Source organism: Tamandua tetradactyla, chromosome 6 (assembly GCF_023851605.1).
Source record: "Tamandua tetradactyla isolate mTamTet1 chromosome 6, mTamTet1.pri, whole genome shotgun sequence".
In the NCBI taxonomy this organism is placed as follows: Eukaryota; Metazoa; Chordata; class Mammalia; order Pilosa; family Myrmecophagidae; genus Tamandua; species Tamandua tetradactyla.
The window spans coordinates 124,658,484-124,679,008 of record NC_135332.1 but is presented as its reverse complement, the minus strand read 5'-3'; the positions used below and the strand labels follow the sequence as shown (position 1 = coordinate 124,679,008).

The window sequence follows — 20,525 nt, the reverse complement described above, 5'->3', positions numbered from 1 at the left end:
GAACAGGATTGAATCAAAGCAAGGGATCCTTCCAGCTACCCACACCCACTGTTATCTCTTTGTAGGCCAAGAAGTGATGTAACACATGTTCTGGGTTCACATTCTAGCTTCCCCACTTGCTACATGCATAACTTTAGGCAAGTCATTTAATATCTTTATGTTCCAGTTTTTCATATAGAAAACTTGGATAATATTATTCTATCAGTGGCTTTGATATTAAACATGACCAGAGACCTCCTAAATTTAGACGTGGAGGGCAGTTTGTTTCCTTTGTAGTTTCAGAAAGAGATCTTTTAAAAAAAACTTTGAGGATCCAAAATTGCATAGTTATTTTGACTGTTACAACCTCCTGCCTGTTTCATGGTACTGAGCTGTTTCAGAGAGCTGCTTCGTGAAGTGGACTCAGTGGGTCCCAGCCTAGTATGTGGCGTGCTTTAATCTTCCCATTATGCTTAGGAAGCCATGAATCATTTATCTACTTGTGCAAAGAAGGCAGAGACATTTTATCTGTTATGTTCATCAGTCTGTCAAGAGCTATAGCTCTTGTGTTGGGGCATACCAGGCAGCTATCCAAAAGGAGGGGGAAAGACTTATCACACACATACTGAGTACATGTTGCCAAAAGCTGCTGGGGATATCCAGTGATGATACCTTTCTAAGCAACTCTAGTGTGCATGTGACCTGGAATCTCTGAGGTGTGGGTTTGCCTCTCTCACTCTGTCCCCACCCTGTTGTCCTTTTGATTAGTAAAGGAGACATTCTTTTTGTTCTTTGGGTAGGTGGGATAGGTAGCCCAAAGTGTACCTCTAAACTTTTGTACTTACCTGCCTTCTACTATTAGGGAGAGGTCCAGAAGGGGGAGAAAAGGATTCTGTACATAACAACTTCAGGAAGTTCTAGAATATAAAAAAATTAAAATTATTAATGCATGTTTTCTAGTTATATATATTTCAAGCATAGAGAAAGTTGGAATACTAATATAACTGTGGACCGTTTTGGATATCTAACGGGTTGAAATAGATTGTGTCATTTTACATATTTACTTGACTATAGAGATAATTTTCCTAGAGTGTCTATACTTTGGGAAATACAGGTTTATAATTACTTTTCTAAATAAGGACACCATAGATAAGTGGCATGTAACTTGATATAACCAAAACGGCATTATTTAAGAAATAAGCAGTTAAGCAAATTTCCCAAACACAGAGAAGAGTCATTAGTGGGTTTTCCAGGCTTGGAAATATTTTTTCCTCCTAAAGCTCATTTCTTCAATATGTATCTTCTAAAAACAAGAATATTTTCGGCAGTAATTTTTCACTTGTGTATTTGTGAATATCATCCTTGTGTGTGATATTTAAAAACAGGCTGAAAACACTGCCTTTCTGTTAAATCAGGCTCCATGATGGTCCGATGGGGGAAGATAGGCAGACGTGAGAAGTGGTCTTCTGACAGAGTAAAAAAGTGCCAATGGAGCAGAAAATTAGAATGTGTTTATGTGCAGGAAACTAGATTAAATAATCTGTCTTATACATTCCAAAAGAAAAAAGATTAAAAACATCAGAACCACCTAAATGAAAAGACCATATACATTTTACTAGGATACTGGGATTAACACTTCATATCAACAGTGGTGTGACTGTCACAGATAAAGTGATTTGGCACCATGAGCACTGAATACCTCATACCAGAGCTCTTTCTGGGCATGGGCCAACCTTTACTTTGGTGTTACCCAGCATTTAACACATTATAGTTTATAGAGGGCCCTTAATGCGAACCTCATTTGACTTTCATAACCTTGGGAGGTGGATATTACTATTCCCATTTTATGGATGTGGAAGATAAGCCTCAGAGAAGAATGGGGCAGTTTCTGTGGAAAGAAATCTATATAGGGTAATTTTACACCAAATGATGTAGACATTTATGAAACACCTCAGAAAACAGTTGGGACCAACAGATTAAAAAAATAATTGAAATTGGTACCTAAACAACAATGGAAACTTAAGGAAAAAGGAGACTTTATTTTGGAGTACATTGTAAATTAAAACAATGTGAAATACAGTATATTACCATAAGCACTTCAATGTAGCTTGTACATGCTTTATAAGTAAGCTGCAGGCACCTACTGAAGACCACACCTTGCTAATAGGTATTGATTTGGATTTGGGCTCAAATTTTAATTTAAAGAACAATTTTTTTTCATGGTCAGGCACTGAGAAATGAACCTAGGTCTTGAAAATGGCAGGTGAGAACTCGGCCACTGAGCCACCGTTGCCTGCCCAAGAGCAAATTTTATTATTATTATTATTTTTTTTTTATTAAAAAATTTTTTTTTGCATGAGCAGGCACCAGGAATCAAACCTGGGTCTCTGGCATGGCAGGTGAGAACTCTGCCTGCCAACCCACTATGGCTCAAGAACAACTTATTTTTAAACTGAAATTTTTGAAAACGTTTTCAACTAGCAGGTTTGTATACAACTCAAACTAGTCTAACAAAATATTAGAAAAATGGTGGAAATACTTGAATAAAGATCTTAGAATTTATAAAATGAATATGTGGAGAGTATCTCTTTGAAAGGAGAATAGTCTTATTTCATCATATATTACTTGCAGTAAAAATTATCTCATAAAAGGGGAAAAATAAATGACTATAGATATTTAAGTGCTGAGCATTTTTGCATCTTAGGTCGGATACAGGTGGCTGGCAGTAAGGGAGGTACGCTTGCAGTTTGAAATGACCTAGGTTAGGTTTCTGAAAAGAGAACAGGGACTGCTATTTGCATTTTTTGTTACACGAGTGTTTGATGGGTATATAAGAGGTTCTGAAAATTGTTTTTAGCCATCTGTTGGGTGACAACAATTCTTTTAGTTCTTTATTCTTCTTCCAAAGAAATCTCTATTCGGATAAGTCTTTCTCTCAACCCCCCATATTGATTTTTGTCATTCAGGTTTTTCTTATACCCTAGCACAGAGGTTATTTGGGAAAATCATTTTTGTATTAAAATTTTTTTTATGTATTAAAATTGAGGTACTGTAAAGATCTTGGTTAAGGTCAGTGACGAGCTGAAATTTTTATTGTTTTTTAAAAAGTGTATTCTATTTGACTACAGACCCATGGATATTTCATTCAAAAACTATTTCCTGAACTCCTCTTCTTCTTCATCCAAGGGCGCAGGAGAGAACAAGACTCAAATAGAGTCCTGCTCATATTCTAACCAGAGAGAGGCAGTGAGCCTTGTGGATGGTGGTGTGTTACTGAGATGGCAATGTACAGAGGAAGAAAAGATTCGGGTTGGGAAGGAGAATCCAGAGTCTTGTCTTAGCTGTGTTAAGTTTGAGATGACTGTTAGAGCCCCAGATGGAGATGTTGAACAGGCTTGAGCTCAATGAAGAGCTGGAGACAGAAATTCTGAAGTCGTTGGCACCTAGACATATTTAAAGTGATGGCATAGGTGGGATTATCTGGGAAAATAGTATAGGTAGAGAAGGGAACATGGCCTAAGGCTGAGATCTGGAATATTTCAAATGTATTACTCCATATTCATTCATTCATTAACTCATTCATTCATTCATCATTTCTTCCTCTTTCTGTCTCTGTTGCTCTTACTCTGACAGCTTTATAGTGACATATTTCCAATCCCATGTACATCTCCGTTTTTTTTTGTATGCTGTATGGCGAGGTCATATTTCATTATTTTTCCATATATGAATCCTGTTACATATATGTTTGTTTGTACTGTCTGTTGAATTTTTGTTTGTTTGTTTCGCTTGTTTGTTTGTTTTTTGGGAAAGTGCATGGATGGAAAGCGAACCCAGGTCTCCCGCATGGCAGGTGAGAATTCTACCACTGAACTACCCTTACACTCCCCATCTTCATTTTTAAAGTGTATAATTCATTGTTTTTAGTACATTGACAGAGTTGTGCAGCCATTGCCACAATCTAATTTTAGAACATTTTCATCACTCCAAAAAGAAACCCTGTACCAATTAGCCGTCATTGCTCTTCTTTATTGAGCTTTATGCTCTTTATTCAGTTCTACCAATGCTTTATTTTATTTTTCAGTACCAGTAAGTCTTTATTTATTGTATTTTTTTTTCAGGGACAAAGAAGGGAAAAGGGAGAGAATTACTATGATAGAAAACACTAGGAGAAACAAGGGAAAGGGAAAATCTGTACAACAAAATTAAACTTCCAATAAATATATCACAGTAGTGGGGTCACCACATCCTAAGAAGTTTCAAATCTTGAAGTTTGGTAATGAGAAATAAATCAGATAGGACACAGACAGGTTCTTACTTTTCCTTCCTTCCTCACTTCCTTTTTGTAAATTCAAGACAAAGCTTTAGTTTCTAGCCATAAACATGGACTACATCCTATTAAATAATCTTGTGGACACTTTGAAATAGATTCTTGAATGAAGCAACGAGTTCCTGAGTGTATTGGACAGTCATTCTTCTTTCCTTTCTCCGTCTCTCATTTCAAGTCTGTATGTGAAGTCCCTCCTAATCCTTCCCTATCCCTTTTCTTTGTCCTAGGATTAGAGAGTAGTAAACAGATTTGGTCCATAGAAATCTAGCAATCCAAGTGTTTGGCATGAATACAATAAGGAATCAACTTCATTCGGAGGGGTGTAGGTTAGAACTGAAGGCTAGAGAGTTCCTAGTTTACTTAGGTTTTTACCCAAGTCTTTTAGTATTTAAAATCACCCAAAGAGCTAAATATATATGTGTGTCTTGTTGTTGTTTGGGTTAAGGGTAGGACAAAGGTTAGTTTTCAGAAGAAGAGATCTTGTCCAAAATAGGAACAAAGGAAGGGATGCATGAAAGAGCCCCCACTTTGAGAAGAGGGGTTCTCAAGCTTATATTTCAAATCCTCTTGCCTGATGCAGAATCTTTTGAAAGAGATGCATTGGCAATTTTTCTGTCAATGCAAAAAGATATTTGTAAACAGTAAATACCCTAAACAACATGGAGGAACACCAGCACATTATTTTTGCAGAATTAGAATGCATAGCAGTCACAGATCAGCAGCATCACAAAGCCCGGACAAATCCAAAAACTAGAGAGGGGCATGATTTGAGGAAGACTGCGCAGGATCAGGCACCCATCACCTAATGCATCTATTCTGTTTGCCCTCTTTGAACACAGAGACAGTTGTCAATGAGGTATGTTCGCACCAATCTCAAACATTGTAAAGGAAATCTCCATTAGCTACCATGACACTATTATCACCACGCAGCAGGAGATACTGGCCCTAGCCCCACGAAGAAGCTCTTGTCTAGAGGTCCATCTGGAAGCCAAGCAGGGAGACTAGAATTTTGAAAGATTAAAGATTCTAGTTTTTGCTCCAAGCATATATCCCCAGGAAGTACAGGAAGTTTCATTCTTAAAATCTTGCTTACCCAACTCTGTCTTGAGATGTTTACATAAGCAGGCATATGTAAAACACACACACATACACCTTCATGCATTATGAACATAGCCTGAGCTAACGAAAGAGAATCTCATGTGTAAAGGGAGCCAGTATCTCAGGATTAGAGGTTTGGATTAAGAATCCTTAACTCTCTGTATGTACAGGCCTTGTGCTCCGTGTTTCCTCTCTGACCTCTTCTAACCTCTCTGCACCACCTCTCTGTTCAGGGTCATTTTCAATCATCCAGTAGAAAGAGGGAAAGTCAAAGTTGTTCTTTGGGGGTAAAATTATTCCTGCTCTGCAGACCTGGAACTGCTGCTGAATTATCTCTGAAATTGCTATTGCATTTGAGAACACAGTGCAGAATGAGGGCTTCTCAGATTAAAATATGAAAAAATACAAAATCAAAACATTTATATAAGGAAAACAATGAAAAATTAAGAATACACAACAAATGTCAGTAGCTTGTACTATTGGCGTCCTGGGGGAAGCATGACCCAAGTTGAAGATATCCAGGGGAGCAAATATAAAATCATAGCAGGCTCGAGTGGCATGGGAGTGAGCTCCAGGGGCAGCAGGCCTGCACCAGTTCTTTCTCCACCCCTTTTCCCACTATCATAGCCCATTGCTTAGCGTGGTTCTCTAAGCTTTGTACCAATAGCGGATTGTGGAGGAGACAGGACAGAGGAAAAATCCCTGACCTACCTCTGAGAAATTCCCTTCTACACAAAATAGTGACTCTTTGAGTTTATCAGTCTTGTCTCATGCTTTACCTCTTCACTTTGGCACACACACAAAATACATTGTATGTCCCTCTTAGAAACAACTTCCCTATCCGGGTCACATTTTTGTCCTAAGACCTAAAACTTATAATCAGAGATATAAAGAGGGATATTTCATGGTGATAAAATAAAACAATCAATTTATTAAGATGACATACAAATCCTGAGTATTTATATACCTTATAGTAAAGCTTCAAAATGTATGAAGCAAAAACTTACAGACTCAAAGGGAGAAATAGACAGATTCACAACTATAGGTAGATACTTTGCATTACTCTGAATTATCTGTTAGAATTGGCAGACCAAAAAAAAAAAAGTAAGAACATAGAACGTTTAAACAACAGAACAGCACGCAACCTAACCTAACTGACATGTATGAAATACTACACTGAACAATTGCAGAATAAATATTCTTTTCAAGTATAAAATGAAAATTTACCAAGATAGACTATGTGCTAGAGGGAAAATAAGTCTCACTAAATTTCAAAGGATTGAAATCATATGGAGTATATTCTTCTACCACAGTGGAATCAAATTAGAAATAAATAATGAAAAGTTAGTTTATTTGAAATTAAAATACATATAAATGAAAATATATGAAGTTAAAATATTTTAATACCATTCAACAGTCTTCTAAATAGGAGGATAAAAAAGAAATCACTAGGGAAATTAGAAAACTGATTTAACTAATTGAAAATGAAAATGCATTTTATCAAAGTTTGTAGAAGCTTAGAGGGAAATGTGTAGCTTTACATCAATGATCCAGTCTTTCATCAAAAGCAGCTAGAAAAAGAAGAGTAATGGAATAAAGATACAATGGGAAATCAATAAAATAGAAAGCAGATAAAGAGAAAAGAAAATCTATGAAACCTAAAGCTTATTTTTTAAAAGATCAGTAAAGTCAATAAATCCCTACCTAGACTAATTTACAAAGGGGTAGAAAGCACAAATGGTCAACATCAGTAAAGAAAGAGGGGGTGTACCACATATCCTGCAGATTTTAAAAGGATAATAAGGATATATTTTGAACTACTTTATGCCAGTAAATTTAACAACTTGGATGAAATGGGAAAATTTCTTAAAATATATACATCAACAGAAGCTGATCAGAAGATAACAGGATATCTGAATAATCCATTATCTGTTAGAGAAATTGTATTTAAAATTTAAAACCTTTGCAGGTAGAAAACTCCACATCTGAATGACTTCTTCAGTGAAATCTATCAAATACTTAAGGAAGAAATAATACGAATCTTACAATAACCTTCACTGAAAAAAGAGGCAGATGGGATATTCCCAACAAATTTCATGAGAGCAATTGTAACCCTGATATTAAGACTATACAATGGCACTACAAATGAAGAACATTATAGATTTTCCTGTACGTAGGCACAAAAATACTAAACAATATATTAGAAAATCAAATCTAGCCATATAAAAAGGGATAATATGTGATGGCCAAGGATTTTTTCGTCTAAGAATGCAAGATTAGTTAAATACTCAAAATTCAGTTGGTGTACATCACTGTGTTAGTGGATTGAAAGGGAAAAGCCATATAATCATCTCAATGGATGTAGCAAAAAATATGTGACATAATTCAACACCCTTTCATGATCTTAAAACCCCCAACTCTCAGATACAAATGTTCAGAAAATAATCATGGTGATGATATTGCAAGCCATTGATTGTAACCATGTCAAGAATGTTTGTATGTTAAGAATGATTGTGTGTCAAGAATGTTGGTATATCGGTACATTGTTCATAATAAAAATATTTAAAAAAAACTGCAACTCTCAGAAAATTAGAAATAAGAGGAAAATTCCTCAAACTGATGAAGGTATATAAAAAAGCCTACAACTGGCATCATAGTTCATGGTGAAAGACCATTTCCCCCACTAATATCAGAAACAAGAGAAGGATGTCCAATCTAACCCTTTTAAACACAAAAACCCAAAAATGTGTGCTGGAAGTTTTATCCAGTATTGTAAGGCAAGGAAAATAAAGACATAAATATTTGGAAAAGAAGGAGTAAAACTATCTCTATTTAGATGACATTATCATGTACAAAGAAAATCGTAAGGAATCAGCAAAACTACTAAAACTAATAGATGAACTTAATGTCACATTATACAAGCTCAGTTTACACAAGTCATTTGCATTATTGCCTTTGGAAAATGCAATAAAAATACCATTTACAATAGCATAAAAAATTAAACACTTGAGGGTAAAATGGATGAAAGATGTGCAAAGAATACTATGTAAAACCTACAGAAAAGGAATGAGAAAAATTAAAGACCTAAATAGATGAACTGATATAATAACCAGATACACCAATTAGAAGTCTCAATATTTTAAAGGTGTTATCCCCAAATTGATTTATAGATTAAACACAATCCCAATCAAAATATCACTACGATTTTTGGAGAAATTGTCAAGCTAATCTAAAATATATGTGGAACTGCAAAAATACCTATATAGACAAAACAGTTTTGAAAAGTAAGAGCTAAATTGGAGGACATACTCTACTTGTTATAATACTTGCTTACTTTGAAGGACTTACTGTACAGCTAGAGTCATTAAGATAGCCTGCTACTGTGGTAGATAGATTCACACAATGGAAAAGAGAGCTCCAAGCCAGACCTACATAGATGTAGTTTGACAAAGGCACTAAAGTAATACACTGAGGAAATCTTTCAACAAATGGTCCTGAAAAGACCATCCATGTGGGGGGAGAAAAGAACCTCAACTATACCATCTAAAAAATTCAATTCAAAATGAATCATGAATTTAAATGTAAAAGTTAAAACTTTAAACTTCTAGAAGAAAACACAGAAGAATGTCTTTGCAGCCTTGGAGTATTCAAAGACTTTTAGACATGACCCAGAAAAATTGATAAATTAGACTTTATCAAAAGATACCGTTAAGAAAGTAGATTAATACTTAAATTTCCTTTGCTGTCATTTTTATCTGGGGGATATCAAAACATTGCATTAATTAAGTTCCTGTTCTGTACTAGCCACTTTATGGGGTGCAGAGAATGTACTATTGAACAAGAAAGACATGGTTCTCATGGAACATTCAGTCTAGTGGGCGAAATAGTCAAATATGATATGACAACTGCAAGGATAATCAAAGTACAGGATTCATTCATAGTTTTCATTTTATAAATGTGGTTAATAATTTGCCCATGACAGGCAGTGGTTAATAATTTGCCCAAGGCCACATAATGAAGTTGCAAAGCCAGTCTTAACTCATTTGCTGACTCTTGCTCTTCCTTTTTTTTTTTTTTGGTCTTTGTTGTATCTGTAATTCTAAGCAAAAGGGCGTGGAATTTTAAACTTAAACTTAGTGGCTAGTTCCAGGTAGTAGTTGATATTCCAGTTTTAGTCTGCTCTAAAGAGAAATGGAATTGTAGCTGTTTATGGAAATGCCTTTTTTAGTATTGTATCTTAAAAACCTTGTTTGAAAAATAATTTTTCAGAATATGATGCCAATGTCAAAGTTGGGCAGGTTTCTCAAATTATCTCCCCTTGCAGAGGAGTCCCTCGACATTCTTGTTTTGCTAAGTATTTTTGGTGTATCCTTTTTAAAAAGTTGGTGTGTTTGACAGGAAGACTCTGGGAAATAGAAGTAAAAAAAATAGATAGGGCTTGGAGCATATCACTCAGAAGAGAAGACATTACCTTTTTTTAAAGAAAATTTGTGATGAAAATAAATGATTTTGTTCTTCTTTTTACCCTTGGATTTGTGACATCTTGAAGTTTTACAGTGCCTTGTACTGTTCGACAATATATTATCTATTTCTTATAACACGCTTGGTAGTCAATGTTGCTCCAAAATGGAATTGTGATGAAATTGTGGCCATAGAGATTAAGTGATTGGCTCAGGGTCACTTAATAAATTAGTAGCGGAGTTGGTACTAGCATTTAGGTCTCCTTTTCTCCTCCTTTTTCAGAATAGCTCATTCCTAATTTTCATAGTTGCTTCTACTTTTTCTCTGCCCCTATCCTTTCCATGTTAGCTATTGTCGTCCCGAGGGCCATAATCTTGAGACTTTAAATACTTTCAGATTTTCTCCCCTGTCTTTATCTCATCTGCCATATATTTATAGAAGATTTTCAAATTGACATCTTCCATTATGACTCATTCTTGCCTTAGTCTTCCACTTACCCATATCCAACTACTGATGCTCATCTTGTTTCCCAGGAACGTCCAAGCCGTCATCATTGTTTTTCCTTTCTCTCTCTCCCAATTCTTGATTCTTTTTCTGTTATTGTTTTATTTCTTTTTCTCTTGTCTTTTTATTTCTTTTTCTGAATTGATACAAATGTTCTAAGAAATGATGAATATGCAACTAGGTGATGATATTGAGAATTACTGAATATATATGTAGAACAGAATTATAAAAAAAATGGATTTATGTGGCATATCTGCGCTAATGTTGATGGTATTATGGTATCTTTATTTTTACCATCAGCACAACAACATGGGAGCACAACCCCAAATAAGTTCATTCATTCTCAAGAATTGTCTAAGACTTCTTGTCAGGAAGGCCCCATATTGCATTCTCGGCCCTTCCTTTCTATCTGTAGGTCTTAAAGTTCCAAGAGATGGAATTCTAACCTTAGTGTCCAAAATATGTTGGACATCTAACACTGCATGTGTTTTTCAATGGGTCCCCACTGGCTGAGGGGACTGGATTCCTTTCTTAACTATTTTTCCCTAAGTGGGATCGCCACCTAGATTCACCTACCAGGAAATCAAGTTGTACTCCTCACGTGACTAACACACAGCATTGTGAAGGAACATCATTTCCTCTCTCAGCCTTTATTCTCTAAAGGGAATTTCAAAGAGACCCCTTCCTGGGTTGGCTGCAATAAAAGGCCAGTGCCTTTTCTCCAGATGATTAGAATAGACTTGCCCCTGTTTGCCAAAAACAAATTAATAGTCCAGTTCAGCAGGCTGATGGCTGGGTCTGATTAGCTTATTGCATGGAAAAAGTAAGCCTGCTCAACTCATAGCCAGCTTCATGTCAGCTACTTTCCCGTGTCCCCACCTGCAGCATTACCTGGCAAGCAGGGGAAACATTTAGGCAGACATTTAGGCAGATGTTTACAGTACAGCCTTTTGGGTTCTGTACATAACAAATTCCAGAGTGTTCTGGGAGCACACTGTGAAAAAAGGGAACATTACTTAGGGGAGTCCAGGAAGGCTTTGGAGTGCATGTTTGGATTAAGTCTAAAGTCTGTAAAAGAGATAGTAAAGTGAAGAATGCAGTGAATGGCCTTCTAGCAGCAAACAAACCAAACCAAACTAAAACAGGTCTCTGGGAGCCGAAGACCTGGGAACTGAAGGAAAGAGTGCCAGGGGCAGTGGGCGGCAGCTGAAGTACTAGAACTGTGTCCGTCTTGCTGTCTTTGCCAGCGTCCCATGTTCATGTGAGATGCATTTATACCTTATGAGGAAGGTTTTGGGGGGAACATTAAGTAGTTTTTTTTTTTTGTCCCACATTTGTTTTATGAATGATTTTAAAGTGGTGATCATGTCAATACTGAAATAGTACATTGTGAAGAGCTAAAGTACTCATTCTGAAAAGCACAATGCTTAAGCAGCCCCATTTCGGTTTTAGAGAGAACTAAGAGGAAAGAAAAAAAAGAGACAAATTTCTGGTGACTTTAATTCCCTACCATGCATGTGGGGCTATAATTAAAAAGCAAGCCATGATGTAAAATGTTTAGAAATAAATTTATATACAGTACATGTAGGTAAAGTGGATATAAAGATACCAAACCAGCAGTGCTAAAATAAATTTGAATGCAATCCTAAGGAAAAAAAAAAGTTACCACTGCATATGAATACAATACAATATTTCAGAAAAAACTAGCACAAAACAGCAAATTTAATGGAATTCTAATGCTATGCTCCTAAAACAGTAAAAAGCAAATATTTTTTTGGGAGCCAGAGAAAAAAATAAATTCTAATAGAAACATATTTCAGTGACCATGTAAGTTGTGCAACAAGATCCTTACATGTAACAACAAAAACAACAAAAATTCCCATGCAGATTTAATCATAAATCCAATGTCTTCAGAGCCAAGAAAATAAACCTGAAAATCTGCTTGTATAGCCAGAGTCCAGATGTTGCTCTTGATTATTCCACCCATTACAGTGGCAATGGAGTCGACCCAGTGTGCAGAGCCCAGCTCTCCAGCCCTTTTACAGTGTTAGGTTGTAACATTTATAGTCTTCACATGGAACCAAATACCATAGCAGTGCCTTTGTCCCCTTTGAGCCCCACGGTACTGTAGCAATGAATGTAATCTAGAGTGTAGAGAAGCGTCTCCGCAGATTGGCTTGATGTGTTGCCTGTGGCTTATCTCTGTGAGGAAAAGGACTGGATCTTTCCTGGGATGTTTTGCCTTGCTGTGCTTGCCACTGGAGAGAAGGCAGCACAATAGTGCCTGCTACCCATTAGTTGTACTTCTCCTTTGGTGGTCAACCTTCCACCAGAATATGGTACCTTGAGCATTGAATATATTTGGGATTAAATCTGGGCACCTGGTTAAGGAGGCCTTTATATGGATTATTCCATATAAATGAAATTATTTGCCTTGGATTTGTTCAGAAGTTATAGTATTATTATGTGACAAATAGAAGTTGGATATCTTTTTTCTCTGAATTCTTATTGTATTTAAGTTAGAACCACACAAAGCTTGAATTTAAGGCTTAATTATTTCTTTAATATCATTCTGTACTAGAGAAGGTATCCTCAATTCAGTTTTCAGCTGCTTGAAGGTTTCTTAATTTTTTTAAAATAAAAGCATGGGATGGAATAGTAATGTTTATTTTATTTATTTATGTTAAAGACTATGGCATAATGGAAAAAAAAAATCACTGTTCTTGGAAATTCCGAAACCCGATTCTTATTTTTGATATAACTCTAAAACTAATAATTTAATGCTCTTTTATGGCTTGTGTCTTTATTCAGCTGAAAAATGGGGGTGATTAGACTGATTAGACTAAGCATTATTTTTTTAACCTAAAAAATTAAAAAAACTTTTGTTTTGAGATAATCATAGATTCACGCACAATTGTAAGAAGAGATCTTGTACATCCTTCACCCAATGATAACATCTTGTAGAGCTTTAGTGTAATATCATAACCAGGAAATTGACATTGATATAATCTACTGACCTTATTTAGAGTTCACCAGTTTTACATACACTTGTGTGTATGTGTGTGTGTGTTTTAAGTTTCTCTCACTTGCCCTTTTATAATCATATCTACCTCTTCCCTATCTCTCCATCCTGAATTCCTAGCAACCATTAGTCCTTTATATATTTTCTCTATAATTTGGCCATTTTGAGAATGTTGTATAAATGGGATCATACAGTATATAATCTTTTGAAATTGTTTTTTTTTGTTATGCAGCCTAATTCCCTTGGGGTCCATGCAAGCTGTGAGTATCAATAGTTTATTCCTTTTTTTTTCCATATAGCTGTGCATTTATTATCACAACTGACTTTTGTGTGTGTGTGTGTGTATGTAAAATAACATATATACAAAAAAGCCATAAATCTCAAAGCACATTGCAATAGTTAGTTGTAGAACAGATTTCAGAGTTTGGTGCGGGTTACAGTTCCACAATTTTAGGTTTTTACTTCTAGCTGCTCTAAGATACTGGAGACTAAAAGACATATCAATATAAGAATTCAGGATCCATACTCATTTGTTAACCCCCATCTTATCTGTATAACTCCACCATCATCTTTGATCTTTCTCCCACTCTTTTAGAGGTATTTGGGCTATGCCCACTCTAACTTTTTCATGTTGGAAGGGGCTGTCAATAATATGAGATAGGGAGATGGAACTAGTTAATAGTTTATTCTTTTTTTTTGCTGAGCAGTTTTCTATGGTATGGATATACCACAATTTGTTTAACCATTTACCCATTCAAGGATATTTGAGTTGTTTCCTGTTTCGATCAAAGATTTTGAATGGTGAATAAAGGTGGTGAAAGTATCCATATACATGTTTTTGTGTGAACATCGTTTTCATTTCTCTGGAGTAAAGCCCAAGAGTAAAGTTGCTGGGTTTCATGGTTAAGTGCATGTGCATGCGTAGTTCTATAAGAAAGTGCCATTCTCTTTCAGAGTGGCCGTAAAATCTGACCTTCCTACCAGTAATGTATTTTTAGCTAATTTTTGTATAAGGTGTGAGGTTTAGGTTGAGGTTCATATTTTTGCCTCTGGATGTCCGATTGCTCCAGCCCCATTTGGTAAAAGGCTTTCTTTCTTCCACTGAATTGCTTTTCCACTTTTGACAGAAATCATTTGGACATATCGTGTGGGTCTATTTCTGGGTTCTCTGTTCTTTCTGTTGATCTATGATCTGTCTCTCTGTTAATACCACACTGTTTTCAGTACAGTAATTATAAAGTAAGCCTTAATATCAGGTAGAGTGACTTTATTCTCCTTTGTCAAAATGGTCTTATCTGTTCTAGGTACAGTGTTTTTCCATATAAACTTTAGAATAAACTTGTCTATATCTATAAAAAATCTTGCTGGGATTTTGATAGGAATTGCATTAAACCTATAGATCAATTTTGAGGAGAACTGACATATTAATTAACTCTTAGATCTTCTATTCCATTAACATGTATTTTCATTTACTTATTTATTTCTTGATTTCGTTCATCAGATTTTGTGATTTTTCAGCATACTGATCCGGCGTATGCTTTTGTTTGAAGTTTACCTAAGCATCTTATTTTCTTTGGAGTGATTGTATGTAGTTTTACATTTTTAATTTCGTTATCCACATGTTCATTGTTAGTATATAGTAATGTGATTCTTTTGGGTGTGTTGCTCTTGTGTCTTGTAGTATTGCTATCCTAGGTATCTTTAGTGGCCCATTATTCTTTACCTCCAGTAAAGTCAGAAAGAGTAGAAATGGGGTTAAGGCTTTCTGGAGAGGTTTAATCCAACTTTAAAGAAGACATATTAACCAAAAACATTAACTGCTTCAATAGTCGGCCTAAAAAAGACTTTGAGAGCTCTAACAATACTGTAATTAACTGCTTGACTTAGATATTATTTAACTTTTCATGGAAGCTATACTGCTTGACTTGAGATAATATCTTTAGTCCCCCAGTAAACACCAAAGATCTCCTGAATCCATTCTTTAATTAACTGGTAAGTAACAGAATCCTCAAAATAGAAGAATTAAGACCTGTATGTGTGTAATATTTATTAAATCTCTGTATTTTAAAAACTGAGTTAACAAGTCTATAATGTCTTTTTAATTCTTATCCTCTAAGATAAAGTGTCAATTATAATTTAAAGTTATCTGCTTATGAAATGACTAAGTTGGTGTTGAAAATTCACGTAGAATACATTCAAGAGTGGTTGTTTAAAAAAACATCAGTGATGGGAGAAAAAATATGGAACTATTAAACTTTTCCACCAGGGAAACCCCTGATACTATGTAAGACATTAAGGACTCCCAATCAAAAGGCCAAGCCCTTGATCTTGAGGCCTGCTTTTGTGAAGCTTATTTATATAGCAGAGAAGCTAAGCCTACCTATAGTTATGCCTAAGAGTTACTTCCAGAGAGGAGGTCTTTGGTTGGCCTCTCTAACTCCAACTCTGCAAGTGAAATAATTACCCACCCCGTCATATGGGGCATGACATACAGGGGTGAAAGTCTCCCTGGCATTGTGGGATCAACAACGTCTTCCTCACCAAAATGGGGAGAAGAATTGCAACAAATAAGTGGCCGAGAGAGTTCAAATAATACAGTTAAGAGGCTATTCTGGACGCTACTCTTATCCAAGCTTCAGCCTAGATATTGCTAGTCATCATGATTTGCCCAACCTGAACCAAAACCAATCCTGCCAACCCTAAAGAACACCTAGGGCTTTATCTGAGATTCTACATAGGTTCCATGTGCTATGATTACTTTCCAGAAACCTATACCCTCCAGATGGGTTTCTAGGCCAGATAAGTTCCAAACAGGCCAGCCTCTCCCGACAATCGACTAGTTCCATCCCCCATCCCATTTTATTGAAAACCTTTTCTAACGTGAAAAAGTTAAAATGGGGCTAGCCCACATACCCCTAAAGATTAGAAGAAAGATCACAGGAGAAGGTGGAGTTATAACAGAGAAGATAGGATTTAGCAAATGAGTATGACTGCTGAGTCATTATATTGATATTTCTTTTTGTCTCCAGTGTCGTGGAGCAGCTAGAAGGAAAAAACTAAAATAGTAGAACTTGAGTCCATACCAAAATCTGAAATCTCTGTAATTGTTGCAGTGTGCTTTGAAATTTATTGCTTTTTTTTTGTATATATGTTATTTTTCACAATAAATAAATAAATAAATAAAAATCAGTGAAGTGTATTTGCAAGTCACTAGTCAATGAATCAAATATATCAGGGGTATCAGTATGGCCATGCATTACCTGGGTATAGATACAGATAGCTGCAAAACCAAAAAGTCTGAGTTAACAATGTGTGATTCATGAGCAGTATTCCCTGGCCACAATACAAGGTAGCTGTATGGTCAGTACTTACAAATCTTGAACATTGGGAAAAATGCTCAGCAGTATAGAAAACAAAATTATGTTATTCATTTTATTTATTATTACTAGAAATTAATGGTGCCAAATGGTTTTTGGCATAGCAGAGGTTACAGGCTTGTTTCCAGTTAACTACTTGTATTAAAATGTTCCTAAGCTGAAGTACACCCTTCACTTCCCTTCATTAATACAAAGGTGGTGATGCAGGAGCATCAGATACGCAGCTGTTTTAATATGGGGACGGTTTATGTCATTCAGGGCCATTAATCTTTGAATGAAAGGCTCCACACTGTTGTAATTTTGCAGATTTTTTGCTTCCTCCTCTGTTTTGGAGCATTGGGTGTGCCTCTTCTTCTTTGAAATCTTACTTTGTAATCAAGTCTGAATTCATGGTTCTAAGGATGTCTTCTTAACTCCTTTTACTAACAGTAAACTCTGTTTTTAAGACAGGTATTTCCCACACTGCTAAAAGATCTTCCAGATTCTTGGAAATGTTAACAGAAGTTTGGTATTTAAACAAGTGGAGTATTGCTATCCTTAAAAGAGGAATGCAGAATACTGTGGTTCATTTTTATTTAAGCCAGGCAACTGGTGTAAGAAAGATAACATGTCAAGTCAGCACTACATTTTTTTAAACTTAATTTGAAATATATTCAAACCTATAGTTACAAAAATAATGCATACCCCATACAGAGAATTCCACCATACTCCTATCCTCCAGATACCCAGATTTACCAATTTTAATTTTTTACCACATTTGCCATATTCTTTCTGTCTGTCCATCTATCAAGCCATTTTCTGAACACTTCATTGTAGACTATATGCATCATGCTTCTTGAACACTTAATACTGCCCTATGCATTTCCTAAGAGCAAGAATATTCACTTATGTAATCACCTTGAGTGCAGTTATCAAATTCATAAGATTTAACATTGGTATAAAACTTAGTCTTTTTCCAGTTTTTTCCTATAATCTCCAAAATGTCCCTTTGAGCCTTTTCTCCTCCTTTGCTAGATCCCATCCAAGATTGTGTTTTGCAATTGTCATTGACTCTTTAGTTGCTCTTTTTTTTTAATTGTGAGAACTTAAACAATATAAAATTTTCCCATCTCAGCCATTCCCAAGTGTACCATTCAATGGAATTAATCACTTTCACAATATTGCAGCACCCTCACCACTTTCCTTACTAAAATTTTCCCATCTTCCCGAACAGAAACCCTATACCTATTATGCATTAACTCCCGAGTTCTTTGCCCTCTGCCCGTCCCTGTCAACCTGCACTCTAATTTCTGTGTCTGTGAGCTTGCATATCTCCAGTATTTCCTTGCAGTTACCATGGGCTTAATCTGTAACAATCTTGTTTACTTTGATACTAACTTAACTTCAATGTAAGCACAAATTGTGTTCCTGTACCCTCCATCCTTCCATCCTTATGTGGTTCTTGTCACAGATGACCTGCTTTATTCATTATGAGTGAGTCCCAAACCACTGATTTATCATTTCATTTTGTGCATTTGCCTTCTAGATCCTGTAAGAAGTCAAAAAATGGAGTTACAAATAAAAATTCAATAGTACAGGCATTTATATTTTCTCAAGTCTTTATCCTCACTGGAGATCTTTATTTGTTAATGTGGCTTCAAACTATTGTCTGTTGCCCTTTCCTCACAGCCTGCTGAACTCTCTTGAACATTTCTTGTAGGGCTAGTGATGTACTCCCTCATCTTTTGTTGATCTTGGAATATCTTCATCCCTCCTTCTTTTTGAAAGATAGTTTTGCCAGATATAGAATTCTTGGTTGGCAGTTTTCATCACTACTTTTCATCAAATGCTGGAACTTCCCAAATGTAGCCCGCTTATTCTTATCAATGAGGTCAGCTTCAGGGGTAAAGAAATTGAACTGCAAGTGCAGGAAATGATCTGCATGAGACTTGGCATCAAACAGGGCCCTGCTGATGACATAGAATTTGTGTGGCAGTCCCTGGAGCTCCATGGGTCAGAATCACTGCAGATGTCACGAAGGGTGCACGTAGGATGGAAGAGCCATGGAGTAGTAAAAATATACGTTATTCTGTATGTATTAGTCTTTTGGTGGCCTAGTTTGAGAGGCTGACAATTTATGGAGGGAAGCAGAAATATATAAGCAAGTAGGATTAGAAGGCTGTGGTCCAAATAGGTCCTCTCTGTTTTCCATTCAGATCTATTCATGGGAAGCTCTTCAAGTGCTCAGGCTTCCTTGACATCAAAAAGTCAAGAAATATTCCAGATTTTCGCATTCAGAAACATTTTAATAACTAAGACTTTTAGTTGTCTCTCCATAATGGAAGCATATTTTTAAAATGTAAAAACTCCAAAGGAAAGTAAAATGAGAAAAATAACTTTTGTTGCGTGCCTTGAGATCTTTAAATCCCTTATCAGATCTTTGACCCCCAAAGTGGGGCCAAAAATCTTATTGCTCGGTCAGTGTCTGGAATTTGTTGTTGTAGAGAAATACAGAACATAAATGCTTCTCAGTGACTCCCTCGCCTCTACCTTCCCCCACGCCATTTAGAATCCGGCATCCATTCCTGTTGATTTTGCCTCTTAAGTGTTTCTCAGGTAAGTCTTCTTACCCTCTCTGCTACCACCATCGAGACCAGCCTTCTAACTGGTCTTGCCTGTGTTAGTTTCCTGTTATAATAAATTACCACAAATTGAGTGACTTAAAACAACGCACATTTATTCTCTTACAGTTCTGGAGCTCATGGGTCTCAAATCAGTTTCACTGGACTAAAGTCAGGAGCCAGCATTGCTGGTTCCTTCTGCAGGCTCTGAAGGAAGAATCTATTTCCTTGTCTTTTCTAACTGCCAGTGAAACTCCTCTACTGTGAAACCTCCCTCTGCCTCCCTCTTATCAGTACTCTCAGGATTAGATTTAGGGTCCACCCAGGTATTCCAGTATCTTCTCATCACAAGATCCTTAATTTAATCATATCTTCAGAGTTCTTTTTGCCATATCAGGTAACATTCATGGGTTCCAGGGATTCACATGTGGCTGTCTTTGGGGACCGTTATTCAGCCCCGCTATCCACTCAGCCTCCCTCCAGTTCAGTGCGTACCCTTTAGCCAGAGCAAAAGGCAGTTCTGATCGTATCACCTAGTTTATACCTTTCCATGGATTGCGTGATCTGAGGATCAAGTGGACAGGCTCTACTGTTCGTGTAAGACCCTGCATGCTCTGGCCTCTTCATCTCAGTACACCATACCATCTCTTAACTCTGGTCTCCAGCTGCAGTGGTTTCTTTCAGGTTTTTTAACTTGCATGGCCCCCTCTGCCACAACTGCCTTTTCACCTACTTAGTTCTCCCTCTTCAATCATCACTTCTTCAGAGTTGCCTTCCCAGACTCTAAGTGCTGATTTTTCCCTCTCTTCAGTGCTCACAACCTCTCAGTATTCTTTGCTGCCAGAGTACCCTCTTGCAATTGTAATATTAAATGTTTTATATGATTTTTTAATTTATGCCCCTCCTTACCATTGTACTGCAAGCTCCAGGAGTAGGGACCATTTTTCTGATTCATACACACACACACACACACACACACACACACACACACACACATACACACACATACACATATCACTTATCCTTTGTGCCTGTAATACCTAATACAAATATTTGTTGCATGAATGACTACTTTTCAAGCAGACACTCTTTTCAAAGATCTACTAAAATATCTTTGTTCCTTATTATCATTGGGAAAAAAGGAGACTGGTGTATGT

General features: G+C 36.3%; 1 protein-coding gene across 6 annotated transcripts in view; it reads left to right on the top strand.

Annotated features, from left to right (window-relative positions):
* ZNF704 (zinc finger protein 704) overlaps positions 1-20,525 on the top strand; it is a 248,339-nt gene that overhangs the window by 11,759 nt on the left and 216,055 nt on the right. For 2 of the 6 annotated variants that reach the window (XM_077167074.1, XM_077167073.1), the window contains exon 2: positions 13,624-13,651. The exons of the other annotated variants lie outside the window; for them this stretch is intronic. In XM_077167074.1, the coding sequence (XP_077023189.1) occupies positions 13,643-13,651 (9 nt within the window). In that variant the 5' untranslated portion in view covers positions 13,624-13,642. The remainder of the gene's footprint in view (positions 1-13,623; positions 13,652-20,525) is intronic. 6 annotated transcript variants of the gene reach the window in all.